Source organism: Paroedura picta, chromosome 5 (assembly GCF_049243985.1).
Source record: "Paroedura picta isolate Pp20150507F chromosome 5, Ppicta_v3.0, whole genome shotgun sequence".
Lineage (NCBI taxonomy): Eukaryota > Metazoa > Chordata > Lepidosauria > Squamata > Gekkonidae > Paroedura > Paroedura picta.
Window position 1 is genome coordinate 15,220,609 of NC_135373.1, and position 17,832 is coordinate 15,238,440.

Below are 17,832 nucleotides of genomic sequence, written 5' to 3' on the forward strand. Positions count from 1 at the left end.
CCCCTGCTTCTCCTCCCACATCCTGCGAGACTCCGCGGCCTCCAAGCTATCTCAGAACCTCAATCACTTGACGCTGGGGCCGCAGCTGGTTCCCAGGGGGACGGCCTCTCTCCCCTTGCTTCTTAGCAGCAGGCACTCGGAGGAGGTTTCCTGGCCCTCTCCGCCTTGTGCTGTGCTGGAGGAGGTTGTCCGGTCACCTCCAAGGCTTGTGATCACAGAGCAGCCTAAACAGCGCGGGATGCGCTTTCGGTACCAGTGCGAAGGCAGGTCTGCGGGAAGCATCTTGGGTGAATACAGCACCGAGACCAACAAAACGTTGCCGGCCATTGAGGTGAGGGTGTAGGCCTCTCGGGAGGTAAGCTCTGCCCACCATTAGGGGCGAGGTTTAGAACAGAAAAATGGGATTTGGGGCTGTATCAAACGGAGTATCGTGTCCAGATCACGGGAGGTGATGGTACCACTTTACTCTGCTCTGGTTTGGCCTCACTTGGAGTGCTGTGTTCAGTTTTGGGCACCCCAGTTGAGGAGGGATGTAGAGAAACTGGAGCGTGTCCAGAGGAGGGCAACAAAGATGGTGAGGGGTTTGGAGACCAAGACATATAAAGAAAAGTTGGGGGAGCTTGGTCTGTTTAGCCTGGAGAGGAGACGACTGAGAGGGGATCTGATAACCACCTTCAAGTATTTAAAAGGGAGCCATATGGAGGATGGAGCAGAGTTGTTCTCTCTTGCCCCAGAGGGACAGACCAGAGTGAATGGGATGAAATTAATTTAAAAGAAATTCCGTCTAAACATCCGGAAGAGGTTCCTGACAGTTGGAATGGTTTCTCAGTGTAACAGGCTTCCTCGGGAGGTGGTCGGTTCTCCATCTTTGGACATTTTTAAACAGAGGCCGGATAGCCATCTGATGTAGAGGCTGATTCTGTGAAGGGTCAAGGGGGTGGCAGGTTACAGTAGATGAGTGTTAGGGTTGTGAGTGTCCTGCATTGAGCAGGGGGTTGGACTAGATGACCCATGAGGTCCCTTCCAACTCTATGATTCTGTGATCTATGATTCTATGAAATGAGGCCCATCTATCAAGATTGGGGATGGGGGGAGAGAGAGAGAGCGAGAGAACGCAAAGATTGACATGTAATGCTCTCTTTACAAATACTTGGGCGCCCAAAGCAGCCGTTTGCTCCCGCCGCGGTACAGCGCTGGCTGCGTCAGGAGCAAATGGCTGTTTCAGGTGCCAAAGTGCCTGACCCTAAGGCCGCCTCTCTGGCTATTGACTGGGCTGGTGTGATGTAACGGAACGCGCACAAACATTTCAAGTGCTTCAGGTGAACTGTTGACAAATGAACATGTAAAACACTGAAATTCTGGCCTCTCTGCCCAAAACATCAGCAAAATCTTTGCCATACTTATTTATTTATTAAGTTTAATACACCACCCTTCCCGAGGGCTTGGAATTGGTACCTGCCCCACTGAGAAATTAGAAGCTAATTGTAATACTTATTGTATGCAGAATGTTTTATCAGTGTTTTTATATATGCTGTTACCCACCCTGAGCCTTCTGGGAAGGGGGGGGGGTTAGAAATAAAATGTAATTATAAGGCAGCTGCCAGAGGTAGCACAATGCCACAGGGCCTGTCAAACGGAGCTCTTCCACCAAGGTTTTGGTGGGGCTGATGGGTGATAACATCTACTGGGACCCCCAGTTATACATTAAATGAGGAATGATGTCAATGTTCAGTAAAGTTGATGCAATGTACTGAATTTATTTTTAGAGTGTATTGTTCCTCAGATTATACTGGAACATGTATGTTGACCTACGCTGTGAACAGCCCCGAGTGGCAAAGGAGGGCAGTATCAAAAATGTAATAAATGAATTTTAAAAAATTAAAAATTCCGCTTTATGGGGAAGTGTATGGTCCGTTTGACTGGGGAAACCCGCTTAGGGAGGCCAGGGTTGGGGAGTACCCGTGTGTGCCTTTTTGGCCTGCCTTGAGTTCTCCAGACTTCTGAGGAATGTGATTGTTTTGGCTTTCCCCCCCTCCAGCTGCAGAACTTCGAGGGGAATCCGGAGGTGAAGGTGACGGCATGCTTGGTATGGAAAGACCAGCCCCACCGGATCCACCCCCACAGCCTGGTGGGGAAGGACTGCCATGATGGACTGTGTGAGGTGACGCTGAAGCCCCGGACTAACCCCAAGCACAGGTGAGCAGCGGGTTTCTTGCATGCTGTGTCAAGGGAACGTCGCTGTTAGGGCTGGCCGCTTCGGCGTCCAGAGCGGCCGTTCGCGCCTGAAGCAGCCAGCGCTGTGGCTGAAACACCCAACCCTAAGCTGTGGCTGCTGCACAAAAGGCACATTCGACTGCTCACGTTCTGCTCACGACCAAATACTTCGATTGCCTCCAGGACCATACAACTACCATCGAAACATAAACATTTAAACATTAAAAACCTTTGAAAATGTCATCTCCCATTCAAGTTCTGTTCAGCTGTGTTGTAATTGTCATAGAAACATAATTGCAGTTTTCAGTGGAAGTTTTCTGTTGGGGGGGGGAGGCGATTTGATGTTGTTGTCATTGGCCCCACCAAAAGCCTGGCAGAAGAGCTCCGTCTTGCGGGCCCTGCGGAACTTCGCCAGTTCCTACAGGGCCAAGATCTCTTCCAGGAGCTCCTTCCACCAGGTAGGGACCAGAGACACTTCCCTGGGGCCAGGGACCTCTGGCTGGTTGGTATTGTCCAAGTGTAATGCGATACAGGGAATATAGGCAGAGAGGTGGTCCCTTAGGTACACCGGGCCAGACCACGAATGGCCTTAAAGGTAAGAACTGATACATTAAACTTTTTTTAAAAAATAATTTTATTGTTTATTATTATATAAAGCATTTACAGAGAAATTGTGAAGAAAAAGCGACCAGTTGATATGGTTTGCCATCTCTTTTAACATAGATATTTAGTTCCCATCACCTATTATTCCTAATCTAGAAGTTTTTACCATTTTTCTTAGCCAAGTGATTGTTAATACATATGAGAGTATGATCTGTTATAAGAATACATTCTGTTATTATCTTAAATGATATTAGGTCAGTCTCCTTCATAAATTGGCCCTGACCCAAGAATTACTACTGCCGTCTTGTTAATGCCTATGAAATATGGTTTGTCATCCTCTTTTAGCATACATATTGACATACATATTCAATTCCCATCGCATATTAATCCTGATCTAGGAGTTATTACCATCTTTCTTAACAAAGTAGTTGTTGATACATAGGAGGGTATAATCTATTATAAGGATATATTCTATTATTGTCTTAGATGATATAAAGTCAGTTCCCTTCATATATTGGACCTGTCCTAAAAGTTACTGCTGCTATTTTTCCCACAGAAAGCCAGGAGAATACTCCATTGTTCAGCTCATCTTTCAGGTGGTCGCAGAAAATGAAATTGTGTTTTTTTCCATAGTAGAGTGTTTCTGATTGTCCTTCTGTCAGGGCCAAAGAAATCTCTTACTTGATTCTTGCTTGTAGTCGCCTTTGAGGAGGCTCTGAATCCTTTGTCAATCTGGATCTCTTCCTCTGGTCGCACAGGAATATCTCCTGATAGCTTCCTAGTTGCTGTCGCTTTTGAATAGACTCTTTTTATTTTGCTGATCCAAATCATTTCCTGCTCTGAATAGACTTCCAGGTTTTCGGTACTTTCCTTCCTTGAATCTGTTTTCCCAGGTTCTTCAAAGGTACTTTGGGTTTTTACATCTCTGGCACTCTCTCCCTCCAGTTGATTAACTTCCAGACATTGAAGTTTCACTTGATTTATTGTTAGCTGAGCTACATCATCAGCTGGTCTCTCCGGACCATGGGCTCCATCCAAAAGCTCCCCCTTAGTCCCACGAATTTCTTTTTCCAGCTTATTGACTGCTTTCAGTATCTTTGAGTTTCCTTTGCATAACAAATGGAAAAGCTGTGCCTTAGTTAATTCTTCCATAGTTCTAGGCAGTCACAAACTATAAACAGAAAGTCTCGTGAGGTCTCACGGGAGCACGAGCGATCCCAAATTATCAGTTTGTCGATCTCCGTATCAAGTCAAATTCCCCCACTGAACTTTCACCAATAAATCTTCAAAGCACTCTCTTTGTTTGGTTAATGGGTATAATTAGCTGGGAGTCTCTCACTCGGCGAAAGAAGGAATTCGCTTGTGAATTGGTTGAGGGGGGGGGGAGGAAAGAGCTTGTGGGAGAAGAAAGAGAAAAGCCAGAAAGCTTTCAATTCTTACTGTTGCAGATTCCAGCTTCTGTCAGCTTCTGCTCCTGTCGATCTGGTAAATGATGGTCTGGGAAGAATGTAAGGTCAGCTGGTCGTTTCAAGCTTGTAAAGTTGTTTGCGACAAAGATGCCATCGTGACCTTGAGCACAGGCCGCTATTAATCCGGGGAGTTCGGTCCTCCTATCTCCCCACGGATCTGTAGGACCCTCAGGATGCCGTTCCCGGTTCCTGGGGCGACCGGTGAGCAGATTTGCGTATCTGCTCAGGTCAGCCAGGTGCAGAAGCTCCTGACCCTCGGCATGGCTTAAGAGCTGAACAGAAGTCCAGCTTTTTTTTTTATCCTGATACCTTAAACTTGATCTGGAATTCAACAGGGAGCCAGTGCAGCTGCCAAAGGAGTTTCTATGAGTATTGTTGCTGTTATATTTGTATACAATCGAATGTACAGAGGAAGGAGTTCAGGGGTCATGATCTGTCCCAAATGGGGTGGGGTCAATGTTTCTTGTGCCAAAGAGATAAACCTGCCTATTCACAAATGCAATTGTGGGTTACACAGATCTATCAAATTCATCCAACTTTCCTCGCATGCTGGACAGGGAGCAGTAGCTTTCTTGCAAATGGTGGTCCCCCTTGGCAGTGATGGGCCCTAGTTAAGGGCTCCATCTGTCCACAGGATAAAACTGCCCTGGTTGAACTTGTTAGAATATGCAAGATCTGTAGTGTACATGATTCAACAGCATATGGACATTGAAGGAGATCTGTAGTTAGCCTATTCAGATTAGGAACTTCCATCCGTTTTTCAAATGATCTCCTCCTGTGTCTCAGTTGGTTCCGTTGGAGATTTCCTGCCCCTTTGAATGCACTTCCTCCCACATCGCCTCTGTAAGGATGTTAGTCGGTTAGACTGTTAGGACTATCTCCTCTCCCTTTACAAAGTCATTCTCTTCTCAATAAGAATGGGCCTACCCTCTGTTCCAAAGTGGGGCATCAGGGGGAGTGGGAATGGAGCGAAGCAATTCCTCCCTTCTCTTCCTTTTTGCCCCACTGATTCTGATGTGGTTTCCCTGGCTTTCTCGCATGCTTCCACCCTCTCTGATTGCTTGGCAGTTTTAACAACCTTGGGATCCAGTGCGTCAAGAAGAAGGATATCGAGGAATCCATTGAGAGGAAACTGCATCTTGGGATTGACCCTTTTAAAGGTGAGGATGGCCTACTAAGTGCCATGGCCAGCCTTGAGAGGCCTGGGACCGTTTCCACATTAGATATACCTTGTTTTAGCCCCGCTTTAGATTTCCTTTGGATGCTGCGAGTCGACTCTTGCCGTTCTGCTCCTGGCCTTTCCTACCCTTATTTCTTAGACTGAAAGTCGTGACCTGCTTTCTGCACTGAGTCCAACAGAGGCAGCCTCCCATCATGCTTTGCTCCCTTCCCCCTTTCAAAAAAGGTGTTTTTAATGCCACCATTCTGCGCCCTTGACTTCCTCCCTCTCCCCAGTGCCCTGAATGTCATTAAAAAAAACCCTGGCTGCTACAGGCGGGAACAGCCGCTTCGGCTGCCGAATCGCACAACCCTATAACGTTATAGCCCTGCTGTGCAAGACAGCTAGACAGTTTTTTAAAAAAACGTAGAAACAGCATTGTAACGTGATAACCCCACCTTTAAAAAAAATTCAGAATGGGAGGGGGAAGGAAGATGGCAGTGAGGAAAGGGTTGTGCCCAAATGACTCAAAATGCTGGGCATGGGGGAAAACCCGATTGCACGCATTTCCGCATCGGGCAGCCCCGAATGAGACCCCGTTAGACCCCGCTTGAAAAGATGAAATCTGGTTTTCTGGGGATTCCTTTGCTGTGGCGCAAATGAGGGGGCCATTCAGGACTGCAGCTGAAGAAGCAAATTTTAGTGCAGAAACGGACAAAAAAGTCGACCCATTAAAAATGCAAAGCAGAAGAATATTGCTAGTGCAGAAACAGTCTGGGTTTGGGGAAGGCGTGATTGGGAGTCATCTGTGTGGATCCCTGTTTCTAGGCCCTGTCTCCTGCAGCCCTACCTGCCCAGAAGAGCTCTCTTTAAAAAGTAGGTTTCAGAGATTGATTCCCTTGGAGAAAACAGTGGCTAGGGAAGCTAGATTTTATGGCCACACAGCCTTGCTGAATTCCCTCCTCCTTTTCCTGGACTTTGCCCTCCCAGGCCCCCTCCCCACAATTTTTTCAGCCACTTCAATGCCAGTGTTCTGGGAAGGAAGGCTTGCTTGGCTGCACAAGTTTGCCTCTGCTCTGTTGTGCCCGGTTTGACAACGGTTCCTCTCTCTGCACAGCCGGCTCTTTGAAGAATCACCAAGAGGTGGACATGAACGTGGTCCGGATCTGCTTCCAGGCTTCCTACCGAGATGCCATGGGAGAGATGCAGCGACTCAGCCCCGTCCTGTCGGAGCCCATCTTTGACAAGAGTGAGTGTCCAGGGGAATTTCGGGGAGGGAAAGTCAGTGGTGGCAGAGTAGCCTTTCTCAACTGTTTTGCACTGAAAAACCCGTGAAACATTCTCTAGGCCAGGGGTAGTCAAACTGCGGCCCTCCAGATGTCCATGGACTACAATTCCCAGAAGCCCCTGCCAGCGAATGCTGGCAGGGGCTTCTGGGAATTGTAGTCCATGGACCTCTGGAGGGCCACAGTTTGACTACCCCTGCTCTAGGCTTTGAGAAATATCAGAAGTGATATCAGCAAGCCACACCTCCCTGGCACGCCCTCAGAAGTGACATCACCAGACACTCCCACGAGATCCCTCCTCAGGAGCGATACTGTTTACATGGATGTAGTGTCCATGACACATTGTACCATATACTTCTGGTGTGTCCTAAGTCTGAAGTATATTGTCGCCCCTTAGCTAATTATCTGAAGAAATTGAAATTCAGCTGTGTTAATGAGAAAAATTGGATTAAAATGATACTAAATGTGAGGGACAGCAACTATTATAAAAGTAGCAAAGTTTTTGCTGGCAATTTTAAATGAAAATCTTTTTACAATGGATTTTACATCTGGAACTGTTTGAAATTTTCGTTTTATTTTATGCCAATAAAGGTACTCTGAATCTGAATCCCATGAGATGTGAGATCTTGCTCCGTGCCCCCCCTCCCCCCCCCAACGCAGTTAAGTTGAAATGAGAGTATTTTCCTCTCCGGACTCCAGTCGAATTAATTAACATTCACCCATCGAGGAATCACTTCTGGAGCCATCAAGAACCCCAGGGTTTCATGAAACCCCTGCTGAGAAAGTCTGCAGGAGAGAAATATAATGGGAGAAACCAAAGGCAAAACCCAGCAAAGCTGGACGGTGGGATTCTAGGGATCTACCAGATCCAGTGTTCTTGCTGGACGGTGGCCAAAAAGGTACCCAAGGAATGCTGATATACAATGTGAGCCAGAATCAGGTTGGTAGTGAAGGAAAGGAACTCTGTACAGGCTTAGGTGTGTTCCCCACCACCGCCACCCGTGGTGAGTCCTGATGTTGGCAATGAGTTTTGGGGCTCACCGCTGGAACACTCTCACCTCAGTTTAAATCTTTGGGACAACAAAACCAGGCTTTTTTAGAGACTGAGACCAAAGGGCGCATCCCCGTGTGCTAAATTATTCAGTTTCTGTCCACTCTGTTTGCAAGCCGGTGTTGCCGTCTTGCACTGTAAAATCCATTTGCAAAATGTGTCAGAAGTGGATTGGAAGTGCATTATTTAGCATGTGTGGAAGCACCCGAATGCTGGCGATTTTAAAACACATGGACTTCACCCATCACCACGCTGAGTTAATTTGGCAGGAGGTAGCAACATATCAATAGTTTTATCTGCACTTCAGATATTTTTCTTCAGTGTGCATTGTCAGTTGTCAGTATTGTAAAGGCCACGCAGGGCTCCAGGACTTACACAACCCCACCAACTTTCTGAAAAGCTCACTAGACACCAGGGGAAGTGGGCACCATGGTGTCCATGGGCGCCATGTTGAAGAACTCTGTTCTGCTTGAATGTTAATTTTCTAACTTCTTTGGAGGGGAACACCATGCAAGCTAAAACCCTGGTTGTAGTGTAGATGTGCCCTGAGCAGAGAATCATGATTTCCTCTGGAGGAGGTCCCTTTTTCCCCATCTGTACCCTGTAACTGGATTATTCTTCCTGCTTTCTCTGTTTAAATTAGCCAGTTGGTTAAGCTGCCTACAGTAAGGGGTGGGTTGCCAGGCACAGTTCTGTGGGGAAAAAGTTCCAGCATTCAGGCCATCACAGATGAAAACCCCTCTCTAAAACAGGTAACCATTTCACCTTTGTTGGTGGAACATCTTAACTGCTCCAGAGAGGGGTATTTGGTGTCCATGTGTGAGTGAGTGAGAGAGAAATAAAAGGATGAAGAAGAATCTATTATGGCTCAAACACAGCCAGTTTTTGACACCATGTACATTGGTGTGTGCAGAATCCACAAACACGTCAGAGCTGAAAATCTACCGGATGAATAAGGAGTACGGATCCTGTGCAGGTGGAGAGGAACTCTATTTGCTGTGCGACAAAGTCCAGAAAGGTAAGCCATGTACCCTACCTGTTTGCCTATTGTTAGTCTTAGAAGGGTAAACATTGTGTGAGGATGGGGTTAAAGTTAGCCTCCAAGGTGATCTCTGTGGGTCCTGTCAGAATGGCTGTGGAGAGAAGGAACTTGGTCAGATCTCCCCCTCTATGGACACAGACCCCAAATCTCTTGGGATTTTGTCAGGTTGGAGTTGGCCACCTTATTTATGCTGTTTCTCTATGATAAGGAGCTGTCGTGACCCACAGAATGCTCACCCAGAAGTTTACCCAACAGAGCGAAGTCCACGAGCAATAAGGCACTTGATCCAAGTTGAACAAAGATTTATTCAAGGCGTGAGCTTTCGAGTGCAAGCTCTCTTCGTCAGACTATGAACTGACCATCATAACAGTAGGAATATATAAGCAAAAGTTAATCCTGTTACATGAGTAAACTGTGTCACAGCATCTCAACGCAGCCACTTGATAACTCCCTGCCAAACCAGCAATCAGACCTTTCGAACCCATTTGAAGTTCACAAAGACATGATTGGCTGGTTTGGCAGGGAGTCATCATGTGGCTGCGTTGAGATGCTGTGACACAGTTTACTAATGCAACAGGATTCACTTTTGCTTATATATTCCTACTGTTATGATGGTCAGTTCATAGTCTAAAGAAGAGTGCTTGCCCTCGAAAGCTCACTCCCTGAATAAATCTTAGTTGGTCTTAAAGGTGCTGCTGGAGTCTGATTCTATTGTGCTACTTCAGACCAACACGGCTACTCATTTGAATGAATCCAAGTTGGTTTATCACAGCAGTTCTTAACCGCTGCCGCTCCATGACCCCTATAGCAGGTTCATCACAGCAAGGAAATTGATGAAGATAATTTGAACAAAAGACCCACAGGGCTATCTACAGGGTTACGCTCCTGCCCCGATGATCAGGCAGGAAACCAGGTTCTCCAGAGACAGTGTTTGAACTCAGAGGTGCGAATACTGTTGACAGCCACTATCTTCCCAGATGCCTTTCTACATCTAGCTGCTACAAGGGTTGTTTAACAGGTCAAAGGGGAACACAGCGATACTGCTCACCTTTTGCAGCAAAGTAAAGCCTAAGCAGGAAAGAAGGGGAGGGGTGAAAAGGAGGAACCCACCACCAGCCCCAGACAAACACCTTTGATTGACATGGGGACATGACAGGAACATAGAGAATGTGACATCCGTACCGGGTGGAGTTTTGAAAGATGGGACCCAACTGCTGGATGACAGTCTAGGTATCTCAGCATGGTGAAAGTGGTTGAAAGCGGCAGCTTTTAATTTGGCGAGCTGGGTTTGATCTCCCACTCCTCCACAAGCCAGCTGAGTTCCCTTGGGTTCGTCACAGCCCTGATAGTGTAGAGCAGGGGTAGTCAAACTGCGGCCCTCCAGATGTCCATGGACTACAATTCCCAGGAGCCCCCTGCCAGCGAATGCTGGCAGGGGGCTCCTGGGAATTGTAGTCCATGGACATCTGGAGGGCCGCAGTTTGACTACCCCTGGTGTAGAGAAAAGCGGCATATAAGAACCAGCTCTTCTTTTTTAACCGGATGATGCTCTAGCAACTACTTCAGTCTTTTCAGTGACATCACTTCTGGGTGGAGTTTTGGAGGCTGTGACATTTTCGTCATCCCAACTACTCTCGGGTCATTACCACAAAAATTGGGGAAATTCCTGGAGCATCAAAAGTGACAGCATCTTTTCCACTCTTTTTTCTACTTCATCTGAAATGGCTGAGGATGGGGATGAGAAAGGGCCACAGTTAGTGGGCACACGGCAATCCTGCTTAGCCCTGCTTCTGTCTCTGGATTGGACTCTCCTTACCTCCTGGGGTCACAGTTGAGGGCTAATCCGTACAAAATGCCATTTGAATGAATAGTAACAGGTTCCACTATGCAGTCTGCCTGGAAACTTTATTTTACCTGTTCTGGGTATCTTTGCTTGTGCTGCTCATCAGCTGACAAAAATGGCCACCCTTGCATTTCCCTCCATGCTACAGACTTCCTTGCTGGCCAAACGTATGCTCCACGCCAGGGTTGCATGCTCCAGCAAGCAGCAAAGTCCGAGGTGGCCAACGCAGCGGCACAGAGGGCACTGCGCCCCCTCCCCTCTATACCACGGCGCTGGCCGCCTCGGGCCTCAGGGCCCGCCAAAGCGTGCCGGAGTGCGCAACTCTCCTGAACCCCGTTTCTCTTTTGCCCATGCAGAAGATATCTCCGTAGTCTTCCAGAAGGACTCCTGGGAAGCCAAGGCTGATTTTTCCCAGGCTGATGTTCACCGCCAGGTTGCCATTGTCTTCAAGACCCCGCCCTACCAGCACCTCGACATCATGGAACCGGTGGAAGTGGAGGTGTCCCTGCGGCGTCTGACGGACAGTGTTTCCAGCGACTCCGTCAATTTCCTGTACTTGCCAAAGGACAATGGTAAATCCTGCCCCCTCGTCACCCAACCCAATGGTCCCATTGGCTGGCAGGGTTTAAATATGCAACCGTGATGCACAGCACTTGCTGCCTAAAGAATAAATAGCAAGTGAGGGCAAGTGAGTGGGCGGGGCAAATGAGCGGGCGGGGCAAGCAAGCAGGTTGCCCCACCTCTTACTGCACTCACACGGGGGAGCATTTGGCCCAGTGTGCCTCATCCACCCCCGATCTGTGCTCCTGCATGAGAGCTGGGGCAGTGAAGTTCCCAGTGCATAAACGTTCAAAGAATTGCAAAATAGAGTTAATGGAGCCTGCTGTAAGGAGCTTATGTCTCAAATCTTGCATTTGGGGGGGGAATTTATCACTTGCTCAATCTGAGGGATCAAGATTGGAGCCCAAGTTAATTTTCTAAAATTCAGGGGATAGTCTAGAGTTACAGAGTCTACCTTTGAATAGGAGTCCATCAAACCTATCTTAACGGAGAGAATTAGAGGCATGTGGTCACTTTCTGTTCGACTGCCAACTACAAAGTTGCTGATCCGACTCACAAGGGACCAGGAGACACAAACGAAACCGATGACCCATCGTCGTGCCTCTGCAATGGGCTAGCTCGCCCCCTCCTCACGGCAAGGAATGCGCTGTTGTTAGTGGCGAAGCCAGCAGGTGCTGATGTTTGTAATCTATGAATGAAAACCACTTTCTTGCACATTTTTTCTACATTTTGTCCAACAGTTTTGAAATTTAACACAAAGAATTGCATATTTTAAGACTACGAAACGTTTTTTCTTAGATTTTTTAATTATCGATTGCATATTTTATAATTGTTCTTTTTCTTAAAAGAACCATCTTAGCCAGATTTGATTTTTGTCTTAATATTTTGGAAATAGTCTTCTGTGTAAAGAGCTATCTCAGCCCGCTGTGTTCCTTTTACTTCAAATTAAAATGTACTTGTTTTTGCCTCAAATGGTTTTTTGATCGCTTGAATTTCCACCATCTGGCCAACTCCATGGTTAGTTCACCACCTGGAGGTTGGCATTTCCTGTTCTCCAAGGGTGCAGGATTTTGGTGGCACGCATGCTTGCGATTTGTGCTGATAAGCCTGGTTGCCTCTCTCTGCAGATACATACCGAGTGAACAAGAAGCGGAAACAAGGCATGCCGGATGTCTTGGAGGAGCTCTCTGGACCAGGTTGGTGCCTGTTGCCCTGCCCAAGAAAATAGTTCTAGAGTTAGTTTTTGTTCCATCCATCTGTCCTCGAGGGGGGCCAGGTTCCTGGGGCCAGCCAGGGAACCCCTGCTTTCCTGCAACATCTTGCCCCCCCCCCCGCCATTTACCCCAAGCTGGAAGAACTGTGAGAATTTACCTGGCTTGCTGAGGTCACCTGGAAGTGTCATGGGCACATTGGGAGGGTAACACTCTAGTTTTGGTGCAAAACTCTATGATTAGAAGCATATTCTACTAGAGAGTTTTGCCCAAAAGCTGGAGCAGCTCCCTCTTCCCCCAACTTCCAGGTGGCATCAGCGCGTCAGGTTAATTTCCAGAGTCCTTCCAGCTTTGCAGTAAGCTCCTGGAACGCAACCCTCATCCCCCTCTAGCAGCGCCCTACTGAACTCTGTGGCTCTGAAGGTTTCCTTGTGGTTTTTGCCTCGCCAGATCCTCACGGGATTGAAGCAAAGAGGAAGAAGAAGAAGCCTGGCTACATGGACCATTTCAGCTTGAGCCCATCAGCAGGTCAGTCAAGCAAGACTAGGCTGAAGCCTGCCTCAATTGTAGCCAATTTGCCAGATGCAGTCTGGGAAACTCCTGGCGATTTGGGAATGGGGTCTGGGGAGGACAGGGACCTCAGCAGGGTGCAATGCCACAGGATCCACCTTCCAAAGCATCCCTTTTCTAAGGTGACCAGATGGTGGTGGACCTAAAGCAGGACACTGGGGGCGGGGGAGGAGGGGGCCCTGGCCGCCTATGGCCTTAAAGGTAATTATCAGAACTTTTAGCCTGATCTAGAATTCGACTGGTAGCCATTACAGTTGATGGAGGATGGGCCGAATGTGGGACCTCCACAGTGTTGCTGTGAGGATCCTGGCCGCTGCATTTTAGATCAGCTGTAGTTTCCGGATCAAAGTTGAGGACAGGCCTCTGTAGCATGAGTTGCAGAAGACCAGTCTAGAGGTGACCGTCGCATGGACCACTGTGGCTAGGTGTTCCAGAGACAGGTAGGGCACTAGTGGTTTGGCTTGGCGGAGGTGGTAAAACGCCAGCCGCGCTACCTTTGTGACCTCCATTGTGATTGAAAGCTTCCAGAATCACGGCCAGGTTCTTGGGGGAGTGAGACGTTGAGAGCTGCACACCATCCAGGGTCTAATGGGCAAGTGGTTGGCCTTGCTGCTGTTGCCATCCTGTCCACTTCAGTCAGTGTGAGTCGTCTGAATTACTCAGCGTTATCTCCAAAGAGGGCCAAGGGGCCTCTAGTCCACTTTCTGTATCTAAGGTTGGAGGGAGGTCATGGCGAAGTGTCGAGATTTTGTCTGGAAAATGCCTCGCAAATGCCTCACAGCAGATGTCCAATTGACTACTGTTTTGGTGCCCCTCCGCCAGGGCAGTGAGAGATCGAATTATCCTGAACAATTCTGCGGGGCATGAGGTTGCAGACGCGATGGTAGCCGAGTAAAAATTGCATTTCACTGACTTCACCACCATCTCATAGGCCTTCATCTGCATTCTATAAGATGTTCTCAATTCTTCATTCTCACTTCTCCAAACTCGCTCTAGTCGTCTCAGTTCCCATTTCTTGCCATGAAACTCTTCGGCGTACCAAGGGGTCCCACTTGAGATGGGGGCGGAGAGGACATTGGGGATGGTGGCCAGCATTCTGTCATGCCAGTCACTGACTGGTCCATTTAGAGAAGTGCCAGGAGCCATCGGGTCCTGCAGAGCATTTGGATCCATAATTCTCAGCGGGCGAGCTGAAATATGCTCGGTGTCCAACTGAGGAGGGAATGGAAGTCTTATCCGAGTCTTCAGGGCATAGTGCTCTGACCATGACACGGTAGTTGCCACAACTAGATCTACATTCAGGATGTGGCCTGCTTGGTGGGCGGGGTCAACAACGAATTGTGAGAGCCCTAGTGTCACCATGGTTGACAGCCCGTTTCTAGAGGACGGCAGTTCACTATGGACATTAAAGTCGCCCAGAACTAACATTCTGGGAAACTGTAGCGTCCAGGCTGCCACCACCTCCAGCAGGGCTGGCAGGGTTAGGGTTGATCCTGCAGGAGTGTTTGGAATTCTGACACAACCTCTAGTGGGTTCAGCTACAAAATGGCTGCGGCAGGAAGTAGAGCCGATCACAAAATGGCTACTGCAGCTTACCTTCAGGAACAGAGAAGATCCACGGGTTTTGGTTGCGACTGCTGCTAAAGTAACGTCTTTCAAAATCTGTACTGCTAATCAAATCTCCAGTGGCCAAACAGAAGCCTTGTTGGGTAAAAGCCCCTCCTGGCCCTGCCAACTTTCTAAAAATGCTTGGTGAACACCTAGAAAGGTGTTGGTGGGTGCTACAGTGCCCCTGGCCACCATGTTGGGGACCCTCGTATTAGTTGTTCTAGAGTTCAAGAGGAATTCTGGGTTAAAAAATTGGAGGTGGAATCTTTACCAGCGAGGGCTGTCTTATTTGGAGAGCGGGCTTTGAGATCTCAGCAGAGCAAGAGGTAGTAATGCCATTGTTCTGGTTGCAGCTGGCCCCATGACCCACCTGGAAGATGGAAATTTCCTGTCCAGCTTGGAGAACATCACACTGCCCCAGCCCTTCGAGGACTACGGCCTGCTTCCTGACTTTGCTTCTTATGCCAGCCCCAGCTTGAGTGACGTCCTGCTGTCCTGCACTCCTGACTTCCCAGACGGGACAGACCCCGAGTTCCTCTCAGACTCTTTCGCTCTCCACTCGAGCATCTCCGCTCCTCTCCCGCCCTCCAGGGAGAGCGACCCAGACGGCACAGCAGGCTTGGTGGGAAGTAGCTTGTTTCCCAGCCAGTTCAAAGAGGCTGAAGCATTGGCGGAAATGGAGGCCCGACTGAAGGCGGCAAATGCTGCACTGAACATGTGAAGGACGGTGGCCCGCCCGAGCCTCTCCATGAAGGGGCCTAGCGCTCCACTTTGAACCCTAGAGAGACCGAGGCTGTCTTCCCTGCTGGGGATCTGAAGGGAAGAATTTGGCTGTGGTCTGCAGGCGGGACTCTTGAGGCCTTCCCTAGGGGGACACAGGCAAAATACAAATAAGAAGGACAAATTGCACTACTCATTCAGTGGGAGGCGAGAGGCGTTACCTGCAAGGTCAGACCAGGGCAAGCCCTCATATTGTCTCCTGGTCTGTCTTCCTCGATTTTCCCCATCTGCACAATGGGCCAGTCTGGGCCAAACGCTGACCTTGCAGGAGGAACAGAGATCGCCCCTATCTCCACCACAGGTTTCGCATTTCTCCACCTGAACTCTTCGCAAGAGCAAACATGGGGGCCTGGTGCTCCCCAACTCATTCTGCTCCAGTCCCATCCCTGGGAAGTTTCATTCCTTTAGTTATTATGCCTTTGAACTCTGCGGAGGTCTTAGCAAGCTGCTTGCCCAGCTAGGCTTTTTCTCATCCTCTTTGAGTTTGACAGCCCATTGCCTCTTTCAAAGTCTTCACATTGGAGACCTTTCAAAAGGATTGAAATATTTAATGCACAATTAACTTTTTTTGTTCTCTAGTGCCAAATTTTCCTCTCTCGTTTTGTATGCCCCCCCCATAAGGACATGGCAGTTTTTACCACTTTTAAACTATTCGGGGGTACTTGTGAGAGAATCTGATGTTGTGGGGGTGGGGGAGGTTGTTGTTGTGTGCACAACCAAAGAGCAGGAAGCATTATGAGTGTAGGGGAGAGAAAGAGATGAGACAATTTTATTTGGGGTTATTATAAGGACTATAAACTTTGTTCCCCTACAGCAGGGGTGGCCAAACTGCAGCTCTGCAGATGTCCATGGACTACAAGTTCTAATGAGCCCCTTCCATGCTGGCAGGGGATCATGGGAATTGTAGTCCACAGATATCTGGAGAGCCCAGTTTGGCTACCTTGGCCCTAGAGGGACTGCATGGCCTTAGGAGATACGCATTGGAGCTGAAAAGAAATCTTGTACACAAATGAAATGTGCTCATCTGGGGGCTTTGTTTCAGAAAGCACTATTCAGGCCTCAGAAATGTCAACCTGCTGATCAGCAGGAATCCTCCCAAGGTGCTTGTGGGTGCAGGGTTTGTTCATATGCTGCTCATCCTATGTGGTCTTAAACCGGACTGAAGTTACAGGGCCGCCAAAGGTAGCTGGTAGCTGCAATCACAGGCCTGCGAATTGCCTTGCACCCTTTTTCTTTCTCTTCTAAATCGAGGCATCTGGTGAGGATTCTCCTTTCGGGACATTTCTACCAGAGGCCAAATCTTAGACATTGCCACCGATTCCCCCCCTGAGATTTAAAAGGCACAGCTCTTGGGCACATTGCACTCTCTGTTGAACAGGACTTACCAATTTCTCTCTTGCTTTGCATTAACACAAGCTGGCGATGGCAAAAAGCTTTATTCAGAATGAGTTCCTAGGTATAAAACCTCATTTTCGTATTTTACTTCCTCAGTAAACTTATTTCTCAATTGGTTTTTTTTCAGGGATACAAACAAAGTCTTCAATCCACTACCTAATTCTTATATTTTGTTTACCTTATACTTTATATTTTAAGCCATATAATTGGGGTCTATTAGTATCAAAGGTCCATAAAGGTTATAACTATCTTATAACTATCTTGTATCCCTGAAAAAAAAAACAATTAAGAAATAAGTTTACTGAGGAAGTAAAATACGAAAACGAGGCTTTATACCTAGGTATTAGTTCTGAATAAAGCTTTTTGCCATCGCCAGCTTGGAAATTTCTTTGTTTATTCATCTTCGGCTGTCGGGTCGTCTCTGCTTGCAGTAACACAAGGCAAAAACAAGACCTCTGTACCGAATAAAGGATTATAGCGTGATGAGGAATCGTTCAGCATTCAGGGCCTGGAAATATCAAGCTCCCTGTATTTTGGAATATGGCTAATGTTGGACAGACTGTGAGCCGGGTACACCTCCCCCTCCATAGAGAGTATTTTTTATTGATTCTCACTGTCTTTCAGCCATACAACCTGTTTTGAGTGCCAAGGTTCATCCCCTGGAAAGATGTGAAACAATAAATAAAGCTGGCAGTACCTCTGAACGTGTCCAGAGTTAATCTTCTTTCCTTTGTGATCACGACAACCCACCTCTGAGTTCAAGGGCAGAGATCCTGGGTCAAAGGGTGTTGAGTGTTGGTGACTCTCTTTCTAAGGTGCGGCAGGCTACCTCTATAAAATGCACAGAGTGCGTCTCTGGTGGGTGGGCTGTGTGCAGCCATCAGGGGGTTCCAATATAAACATGGCACCTTTTAGTACCATGCTGTTGCAAGAGAAAAGAACAAGAGCCCAGAAGCACCTTGACTAACAAAATTTGTGGCAGCTTTTGCAAGTCACTCTTCTACATCTTCAGATCTTCACAAAAGTTCATACCTTGTTGC

At 47.9% G+C, this 17,832-nt stretch overlaps 1 protein-coding gene across 1 annotated transcript; it reads left to right on the forward strand.

Moving 5' to 3' along the window:
* The first annotated feature begins 92 nt into the window (after nt 1-92).
* Nucleotides 93-17,496, forward strand: RELB (RELB proto-oncogene, NF-kB subunit). The gene is made up of 9 exons (XM_077336608.1): nt 93-331; nt 2,039-2,196; nt 5,355-5,446; nt 6,563-6,694; nt 8,696-8,800; nt 11,024-11,239; nt 12,356-12,424; nt 12,890-12,967; nt 14,971-17,496. Exons 1-9 carry the CDS (start codon nt 239-241, stop codon nt 15,336-15,338), a joined length of 1,311 nt encoding a protein of 436 aa, XP_077192723.1. The 5' UTR covers nt 93-238; the 3' UTR covers nt 15,339-17,496.
* Nucleotides 17,497-17,832: the final 336 nt, after the last annotated feature.

Excerpts from the sequence above, each read along its gene's own strand:
- RELB (XM_077336608.1), top strand. The coding sequence starts at position 239 with ATGCGCTTTCGGTACCAGTGCGAAGGCAGGTCTGCGGGAAGCATCTTG. Across the intron at positions 332-2,038 it reads AAACGTTGCCGGCCATTGAG|CTGCAGAACTTCGAGGGGAA; the intron begins GTGAGGGTGTAG and ends CCCCCCCTCCAG. Across the intron at positions 5,447-6,562 it reads TGGGATTGACCCTTTTAAAG|CCGGCTCTTTGAAGAATCAC; the intron begins GTGAGGATGGCC and ends CTCTCTGCACAG.